The sequence below is a fragment of the Entamoeba dispar genome, genomic scaffold, assembly GCF_000209125.1.
Source record: "Entamoeba dispar SAW760 scf_1105229462453 genomic scaffold, whole genome shotgun sequence".
NCBI classification, from domain to species: Eukaryota; Evosea; order Mastigamoebida; family Endamoebidae; genus Entamoeba; species Entamoeba dispar.
This window is the reverse complement of record NW_001855200.1, coordinates 51,800-60,993: the sequence shown is the minus strand read 5'-3', so window position 1 is coordinate 60,993 and position 9,194 is coordinate 51,800. Positions and strand designations below refer to the sequence as shown.

Sequence of the window (9,194 nt, the reverse complement as noted above, 5' to 3'; positions counted from 1 at the left end):
TTTTATTATAGAAATTAGAAATATGTAATAAAAAAAAGCTTTTAATTTATTGATAAATTATTTAACATTATTTTATTCTTTTTTATTTTGGGGTTTTTAGGTGCATTATTTCTTCCCTTATTTTGGTTCCCCTTATCAGAATAAAAAAAGATATTATTTACAATAAAGAAAAGAAAGAAGATACTGATATAGAAAAAGAAGGTAAATGAAACAAATAATAGTTAATAACATAACAAATAATTCAGAAAGTAAAACAAATAATGATAATATAAATAAACAAAAGAATGTTAGTTGTACACAACATGTATTTAATATTCTTTCTATTCGCATCTCATTATTATTCTGTTAATTGTTTATATTTCTTTTTTAATTCTAATTTTTATTAATATCACATATTATTTATTATATCTTTATTATCATATCAATTATATTATCATTATATTTATTTATTAATCATTTTATATCAACCAAATTAATAAAAGTTATATAATATAGAAAAAAACATGATAAAAATTAATGAGGATTATTTTGTTTATTCATCATTTCATCATTATTTTATTTTGATTAATTGATGTATTTGAATGTGTTATGGATTGTTGATTTATCTTTACTTATTTAATTCATCTTTATTGTAATTTATTCTTTGTGTTTTTATTCTTTTTTGGTGTTGTTCATCATTTATTGGTGTTGTCAAATTAAACCATTTTAAATATAATTTAAAAAGAAGATAATTACAATAAAAACACTTCATGTGAAGTACTTTCTGATATATTCATCCATTTATTCTCTTCTTCATTATTGATGATGAATAATGAATTAATGTATTGATCATCATTTCTTAGTATAATTGTTTTACCTGTTCCTGTGATGAGTCCTTTAATGTATTGATTGATTAAACTTCCAATTTCTTGAATTCTTTCTTCTTTCATTTTCCATTCTTCTCCAATTCCAATTTCTTTGATTTTGATCATTTGGATTGTTTTCTTTGCACTTTTGATTGATCTCTTTGTGATTTTATATCCAATGTTTTCTACCATTTGAACCATTGTGTTGAATGTTATTGCTGATTTGTTTATATCCCTTCTTCGTTTTGTGTTTTTGATGACTCTTTTCTTTGTCTTCTCATCCATCTCTCCTTTCTCTTTCATCTCTTCTTCATAGCCAAGTTCACATGATACATTGATTGTTATTCCAAACTTCATTGCAATTGAATTAAAATAGATTTCGTTGATGCTGAATAGTTGAAGTGATTTTATAGCAAAACGACTTGGTGCATTAATTTCAATGGAGTACCCATTAATAATAAGTAATCCAATGATTACACCTTGTTGGATTGCTTCGTATGTTTTTGATTCTCGTTTGAGAAGTGTCAATTCATTTGGATGTTCTGACGAAAATTCCATTTAATGTAAGAGATCAAACAGACAACCTATTAGTCATGACAACAAATAATCAAACTCAACATATCAATAAATTAAGAAACTACAATTTGGCTGATTAATTGTCTGTTTTTTATTTTTTATTTTTTTTCTTATTTTTAATAATAATGAAATGAAAAAATAACAAGTTTATTCTTAATTTTAATTAATGAGATAGTGTGAAAATGTATTGTTCTTATCATTTGTATCATTGTATTCTTTATCCAAAAGAATTTAGCGTTGAAAGAATATTCAAATTCAATTAGTAATCCACTTCTTTTCAATCCATTCAAAATATTCTGTTATTTCTACACTTCTTCCATATTCTTCTAGTTTCACTCTATCATTAAATTCAATGTCTTTAGGCACTTCAATGTCAATTCTACAGAAGTTGTCTCCTAAATAATACTTTCCTGTTTTTTCAGAGAACTCTCTCTAAATGTTAGTTATACTTTCTCATCATCAAAAACACTAACAAACTCTACTTAACTGAAATATATTGACCAACTCACTTCCCCATTTTATAAATCCACTTGACCCATACTTTTCCATATCATAACATCTTGGTTCAAAATCTCCATCTGAAATATTCAAACAAATAATGTTATCTAATTCTATTCCCATTTGACCAATTAAATATGGAATACACAATACAACTGGATTATTCTCAATTAACATCCCACTGAGATATCCTTGATACTCTTCAAAATATCCTGGAACTGCTTCACTTCTCATACACAAATCAACACATGTTATATTTTCATATTTTTCTTTGAAGTTAGTCATTAAAATTGCATGATGAGTTCGCTCTTCATCTTCTGGATTCTTAACAAATGAGTCTGCTTGTAATGCGTCTACTGCAATTAAATAATTAATGTCTTTGACTTTCATTTTTCCAAATACTTCTTCTAAAATAACATGAAGATAACAATTATCATACATCACACCAGTAATTCCACCTATCATTCCTGTTCGTGATGGGTACATTTCTAATATCAACCTCATTATCATTTTGATTGTTGTTAAATCATATCCAATTGATATCATCAAAACTACAATACTTGATAGCTGTGTTCCACTAACTAATGTGATCTCATCAAAGAACTTTGGATATTTTGTTACAATTTGTTCTAATATACTAATCTGCATCATTACAGAACTATGACTTCCATCCAACCCAAGCATTTTATACATTTTTTGATTTCTTTTTCTTTCTACTTTCGTTGCTTTTGAAATAATTTCTTTTGCTCGTTCTTGGACTTTTTCAATCAAGTAGTTGTTGTCATCATTCCAGTATGAAACGACTCTGTGTTGTTATTCTTTGTTCTTTGTTTTATTTCTAAATTTCAAACTTATTGAACATTGTTGGTTCTTTTGTTTCGTTCATGCCCTTCTAATTTTTTAGTTTTTTCTAAACTCATCGAAATTATAATGATTATAAATAACTTTAAACATTCAGTGATGAATTTGATTTGTTTGATGATGTTTGGTGTTCATAAATACTTATTAATCTGAACATTGAAGAATAAAAGAGTTACATTAATTAAAATACAAATTAATATGATAAATAAGTACATTATGTTTTTAATTTAATACTCTTCTTAATATTAGAATTTTCATTTATTTTTATTCTTCCTCAACAAATTGAAGATATTATGATTTTGTGTTGATATAAACAAGTACTTTTCATGAAATAAAAGTAAAATAATCATTCAACTATTCGATAAATGTTTAATTGTTTATTACTAAATATTGAATCAAAATAACTTCAATATTATGTTTACAAAGTATTCATTAACACATCATTAAAATGATAAGTAATCATTAATTTAAAATGTATGAAATATTGAATGAGTATAATAAATAATATATTAATTATAAAGTGTTTATTTTCAATGTTAATAATAATAAATAACAATGAAATAATAATATTTAATCTAAATATCTTTATAATTATTCAAATATTATCTTTCTATTATTTTATTTCATTATGATAAAAGAATAAATATGAATGAAATATCATTTCTTCTTATTTTATCATTAATTTATTATTTTATATTATTATTCGTTATTCATTTTATTTATTGAATAATATCATTTATTTTATATTGATTAAAATGTTTATTCTTATTTAGTTGATATATATCATCATTAAACATTCTTTCATATTTATTTATCAAATTCATATAAAATTGAATTGAATGAAATAATCATTTTATTAAATATATGGTTGTATTATTATATTATACATATAAGATATATTCATTTTTATTGTATTGAAAATATAAATTATTTTTATATCTTCTTATTTTTAATTTCATTTTATTCTTAAAATTCAAAATACATTATGAATTGTTTATTTTATTTATTATCATTTTCTTATTGATCATTTCTTTTATTTTAGATTATGTTCTTTCATTTTGATGTATTTGTATTATTTTATTTATTCATATTTCTTTTTATCTTCATTTTATATTAGTTTGTTATTTTATTTTGTATGTTAAATTGTTTACAATTACATTATTCTATTATTTATTAACATAAGGTAAATTTACTTTCAAAACATATTAATATAATCCTAAATTGCGTATGGACTGAAATTAAATGTGTAAGAACAGATGAATTAACAATAACAAAAGACTCTTTAACTATTATTTATTCATTGAATGTGTGAGATTTTGTTGGTTGTAGTGAAAAATAAAGTATATATCCAATAACCCCAAGTAATCCTAACACAAAAATTACTGAACCTGATAAGAAAAATATGTTCCATGAATGATAATGTTTTCTCCATCGAATTGGCTCATTCATAGAAACTCTATAAATGTTGAATGGACTGTGCAAACACTTTACTGAACTTGAATCTCTATGAATTGTTTTCCATGTAAAGTCACACACATCTTCTAAATGAAGAGAAGTTTCTTTTTTTCCATCATTCAATACAACTGACTCAATAATTGTTTCATTCCATCCATTTGGAGAATATAAAATATACCCATAATTTTGTGAATCAATTTTTGACTGTGGGTTTGTTTGAAGAATTAAGTTAGTTTCTTTAAATGACACAGTTGAAGATAGGGCAATTGCATGTTCATTTGGGTAATTCATTTTAATGAGTGAATAAATTAAATCAACACGATCATTCTCAATTGAAAAAAACATTGCATTTTGTTCAATTTCTATTTGGCATTGAACAAGTTGAGTAGTGAAATAAATCCCTTCTATTTCTAATGAACATTTGTTTTTAATGGAAACAATAACATTATCAAGATATCCTCCAATAATCACTGATGCATTATTATCTATAATAACTCTTTTTTGTTCTACTGAAGATGTAAGATATTTAACAATATAAATATCTCCATCAAATAATTGTATTTCACCACTTTGGTGATACAAAACATCTATTTGTATTGTTGAATCAATGGTCATATTAGAAACTGATAAAACTCCAATTTCTACTTCATTAGAATAATTTAAATTAATTGAATTAGCAGAAATGAATGGAATTGTTCGAGTTGTATATGGAATATGTAATGTTATTTGTTCTTGATCTTCAAAAATAAAAGCACAATTAGATTCTTTTTGGCAATTACACTCAATATCATTTAGATAATATTGATGAGTACTAAGGATAGGAATATAACATTTGATAAATGATGATAATTCATATTTCTGTTTAAACTGAAGTGAATTGAATTCATTGATAAGTGAATAATAATTATTATCAACTGAATGTGCTTTTTGTTGAAAGTCACAAAGATATAATCCAACTCCATCTTCATCTAGTATAATTTTTTGTTCACTTACACCTTTATCATTTTCTTCTCCATCAAAAATAATAGAATGAGGGTGTTCTGTTGAAATGAGCATCAAACAACCATCTTGATCTATTGATTGAATTTGATTATTTCTTTGAATTAAAAATGAACAATCACTTCCTTTCCATATTGGATTATATGAATCACGTATAGTTATTACATTATCATCCATAATAATGTAATATTTTCCATTACTAACTATAGAAGATGATCCTTCAACACTAATATAATCATTACTAAATATAATTCTTCCTTCATTCTGACTGTTAAATTGTATTATACCTTTTATCATAATTTCTGTATCTGTGATATCCATGAACTCTCCAATATGAACAGAATTTAATTGAATATATTTACTTTTTTCAGAAACTAATGTACTGAGAGTAGAATTGATTATTTCAGCTCTATCATCATTAATAAATTGACCTATAATACAATTGATAATAACTCCATTTCCTTTGACGATATGGACTTTTTGAAGAGAAAGAGAATCTATGGTTATTGATTCTTCCCCTTCATAATTTATTTCTATTTCACTTATTTTCTTTGGTAATGTTGTAATAGTCATTGATTGAGTAATAATTAACTTAACACTCTGAATTTCTTTCTCAGTGTTATATTCATCTGTCAAACATTCTAAAGAATTATAGCATTCTTTTATTTTACAATTAACTTTTTTATTTGAAGTTATCACATGTAATTCAGAGTTATCACATCCAATTATAAATTGTTGTTTGTTATTTGGAATATCCTTATGTATATTCCATTCTTCAAGAGAATTAAAGAAAAGTAATATTATATTAGGAACTGTTTCAATCTTTTGTTGACTCTTGAATATCATCAAATCATCAGAATCTCCAATAACCTCTATTTTTCTTATTTGTGGAACTTGGTTACACTGAACAGATGGAATACTTGTTTTATAAACTAAACCATCAATAGTAGATTGTTGGTCTAAATAAATTGAAGATTCTGTATTAATGATTAATTTTGTAATAATTGACTGACCAATCACATTTACCATTCCAAAAACATCTATTAGATTTATAGAAGAAGAGTCAATTGTGCATTGTGTATCTGATGATATAACAATATCTAACTTCTCATTTCCTTGTTTTAAAAAGGTATTAGTATATAAATTCAATTGGTGATAACTTTGTTGAGTAGAATCAGTATGTGTATGTTCATCAATAGTAATAGAGTCAATAACCATAAGTACATTATCAATACCATCATCATGATAAATTTCAATTGAGTTGTGATTAATGGAGTTATCAGTTATCATTTTTAAATTAGAAATAGTTGTGTTTTGATTTATAGTAATACTCAATGAATCTGTCTGAACTATGAGAGAAGTACTATCTAATGGATAGTAAACTTCATTCATTTCTAGTGGAATAATGATTTGACATTGTTCAGGATTATCACAAGAGTATGATGCTTTATCGTTCATAAATGGTTTCTTTAATGTACAAACACATTGTTCACCATAACAAAAAAGATAAAAAAAAGATAGTAAATAAAGTGGTACTTTCATAGAGCTGAAATGAACTGAATCTCTTCTAATGACCAAAGTGATTGAAATCAATCACAACCATTATTTTCGTTAAGTTAAGATTAATTGACAAAATAAGAACTTATAAATTCTAAAAAAAAAAAAGGATTTTAAAGCAAAAAGATAATAACAAAATAAGAGAGTTAAAAAGAGAATTCAACGTTAAAACTGGTAATTTAGAATTAACAGATGAACAACTCCAAATCATTAAATAATCAATCATGTCACAATATGCACAACAATATAAAGAACTTGCTGAAAAAAAAGTAGAAGAACAAGCCAAAGCATTTCTTACACAATTTGTTTTAGAGTTTCAAGGTAAATTTGATGAAGTATTAGATACTGCTACATCATTTAAAGGATATACTGATGGAACAGTTGAAACACTTGAAGAAGATGCTATGCATGTCTTCATGGAAAAGAGAGGAGAAACTACAACCATTCAAGATTTAAGAGAAAGATTAAAAACAAATGGAATTGAATTCAGAAAGAGGTTTGCTTTTATTGATTATATGATGTTTGAATATTGTAAAAATATCAAAGATCTTTTTGAAAAACGAGGAGGTGCAGCTACTCCAGAAATGTTAAAAGCATTAGATGATGCATTAGCTGAATTCCAAAAAGTAATGGACATTAAGAATGCTCGTTTACAAAAAATGAAGAAACTTGAAAGTGATGCAGCTAAAGGTGGTGTTAAAGGAATGGCTGCTCAAAATGAATTAGCACAAATGAAAAGTGAAGACCAACTTGCATTAAATAAAATGGAAGTTACAGCTGCTGCTAAAAAACGAAAAGCACAAAAAGCTGTTGAAAATGGAGATGATTCTAAGGCACGTGAAAAAGCTCTTAAAGAAGAAAATGCACGTTTAGAAGCTGAAAAGAAAAAGAAAGAAGAAGAAGAAAAACGAAAGAGAGAAGAATCAAGAAGAAGATTAGCTGAACGTGCAGCAAAATTCAATCAAGCATAATTGAAATTTAAACATTCAATTTATTATATAATTTTATTTATTAACTTAAACAAAAAAATAAAGAAGAAATCAATTAATTAGATGTTAATGAAATTCAGCTTGTTCCATAACTTCTAATGTTTTATGTGTCATTTCCATCCATTCTTGTAATTTTTGACTCACAAAGGTAAATTGTGTTTTATCTAAGATTCGAGGAAGAACCCAAGTAAATGTTGCTTCAGAAGTTGTTTGAGAAATATATCCTTTAACTAATCCTAATGACAATGCCCTCATTATAAGAATTTCAACATATTCAATAGGGACATGAGTAGTTGATGAAATTTGCTCGAAACTGAAAGTACGGTTTTGAGATGGAGATCTAAAGACCATTTCCATTAAAGAAACAATAGATGCTTTTTCAATAATTTGATTTTTATTTTGTTTGAGAGATGGTTCAGTGTCAAATAATGTTGATAATTCTTCTTGAACTTGAAGATATTGATTCATATTTCCATTATTAATAGCTCTTAATAAAGTAATTAATTTACCTACTCGTTCTTCATTTTGAACTGAATCACAAATAGGATTATTAAGAAATTCTCCAAAATTATATACTTTATTTCCTACTAATGCTGCAATAACCAAGTTTGTTACAAATTTTATTTTATCATCTAATTCCATTATACTTTGATCAACAAACTTTAAATATTTTACTCCACTAATAAAATATTCATTTGCATCATTTTTACTTTCATAATAACATGTACATAAATAATGATATTGACTATATACAATAGCCTCTAATCCTTCTTCATGTTCTAAAAGTCTCGTTAATTTATCAATTTCATCACGTGCTCCATTATTATCATTTAATAACAATTTGTAATATCCAATTATTGAATAACATAAACACCGTGCTCCAAGATCACTTTTAACATCATCCATAATACTATTAACTAATTCAATAGCTTTAGAATATTCTTTAAATCCTTTACAAACAGCAATAACAATTTGAGTTAATTTAATTGGATTTATTTTCTTTTGTATATCACGAATAAATAATTCATAAAAATCACTAATAACTCCAATAGTTTGTAAAAATCTATCATTAACAAATTTTTCACTTTCTTCTGTTAATTGGAAATATAATTTCTTTTCTTTTTCTTCTTGAAGCGTCTTACACTGTTCTGTATAATCAGGATATTTTTGTATTAAATTCTCAAAGAACATTTGACTCATCTTTTCTCTTTCTTTTCTTTTTCTAGTTTCTCTTTCATTTTCTTTTCTTATTTTTTATTATTTTTTTTTTACTCCTTCTCTTGAAGTTTTATTATTTATTTTTTTAAAAACAAATAAATTATTTATATTTCTGTATTAAAAACATAAATTTAAAAATGTTATTATAATAACAAAACAAATGTTAAAAATATTATAAAAAAAATAAAAGAATGAA

General features: G+C 24.7%; 5 protein-coding genes across 5 annotated transcripts, besides 15 other annotated features; 1 reads left to right on the top strand and 4 right to left on the bottom strand.

Annotated features, from left to right (window-relative positions):
• Positions 1 to 89: part of a sequence feature (AT_rich) that runs on past the window's edge.
• A 242-nt stretch (positions 90 to 331) lies between these two features.
• Positions 332 to 452: a microsatellite.
• Positions 453 to 469: 17 nt separating this feature from the next.
• Positions 470 to 518: a sequence feature (AT_rich).
• A 5-nt stretch (positions 519 to 523) lies between these two features.
• Positions 524 to 663: a microsatellite.
• A 39-nt stretch (positions 664 to 702) lies between these two features.
• Positions 703 to 723: a sequence feature (AT_rich).
• Positions 724 to 731: 8 nt separating this feature from the next.
• EDI_308860 (uncharacterized protein) lies at positions 732 to 1,403 on the bottom strand (the record flags this gene model as incomplete). The annotated part of the gene is made up of 1 exon (XM_001739825.1): positions 732 to 1,403. The coding sequence occupies one exon, from the start codon at positions 1,401 to 1,403 to the stop codon at positions 732 to 734; it is 672 nt and encodes a 223-aa protein (XP_001739877.1).
• A 105-nt stretch (positions 1,404 to 1,508) lies between these two features.
• Positions 1,509 to 1,589: a sequence feature (AT_rich).
• An 87-nt stretch (positions 1,590 to 1,676) lies between these two features.
• Positions 1,677 to 2,612, bottom strand: EDI_308850 (uncharacterized protein; the record flags this gene model as incomplete). Its single annotated transcript, XM_001739824.1, has 2 exons — positions 1,677 to 1,853; positions 1,899 to 2,612. 2 exons carry the CDS (start codon positions 2,610 to 2,612, stop codon positions 1,677 to 1,679), a joined length of 891 nt encoding a protein of 296 aa, XP_001739876.1.
• A 344-nt stretch (positions 2,613 to 2,956) lies between these two features.
• Positions 2,957 to 3,049: a sequence feature (AT_rich).
• Positions 3,050 to 3,273: 224 nt separating this feature from the next.
• Positions 3,274 to 3,427: a sequence feature (AT_rich).
• Positions 3,428 to 3,447: 20 nt separating this feature from the next.
• Positions 3,448 to 3,555: a microsatellite.
• A 28-nt stretch (positions 3,556 to 3,583) lies between these two features.
• Positions 3,584 to 3,790: a sequence feature (AT_rich).
• A 17-nt stretch (positions 3,791 to 3,807) lies between these two features.
• Positions 3,808 to 3,913: a microsatellite.
• Positions 3,914 to 4,073: 160 nt separating this feature from the next.
• EDI_308840 (uncharacterized protein) lies at positions 4,074 to 6,776 on the bottom strand (the record flags this gene model as incomplete). The annotated part of the gene is made up of 1 exon (XM_001739823.1): positions 4,074 to 6,776. One exon carries the CDS (start codon positions 6,774 to 6,776, stop codon positions 4,074 to 4,076), a length of 2,703 nt encoding a protein of 900 aa, XP_001739875.1.
• A 239-nt stretch (positions 6,777 to 7,015) lies between these two features.
• EDI_308830 (uncharacterized protein) lies at positions 7,016 to 7,762 on the top strand (the record flags this gene model as incomplete). Its single annotated transcript, XM_001739822.1, has 1 exon — positions 7,016 to 7,762. The coding sequence occupies one exon, from the start codon at positions 7,016 to 7,018 to the stop codon at positions 7,760 to 7,762; it is 747 nt and encodes a 248-aa protein (XP_001739874.1).
• Positions 7,673 to 7,726: a microsatellite.
• A 17-nt stretch (positions 7,763 to 7,779) lies between the features above and the next one.
• Positions 7,780 to 7,824: a sequence feature (AT_rich).
• A 22-nt stretch (positions 7,825 to 7,846) lies between these two features.
• Positions 7,847 to 8,980, bottom strand: EDI_308820 (26S proteasome non-ATPase regulatory subunit, putative; the record flags this gene model as incomplete). The annotated part of the gene is made up of 1 exon (XM_001739821.1): positions 7,847 to 8,980. One exon carries the CDS (start codon positions 8,978 to 8,980, stop codon positions 7,847 to 7,849), a length of 1,134 nt encoding a protein of 377 aa, XP_001739873.1.
• Positions 8,980 to 9,050: a microsatellite.
• Positions 9,051 to 9,066: 16 nt separating this feature from the next.
• Positions 9,067 to 9,187: a sequence feature (AT_rich).
• Positions 9,188 to 9,194: the final 7 nt, after the last annotated feature.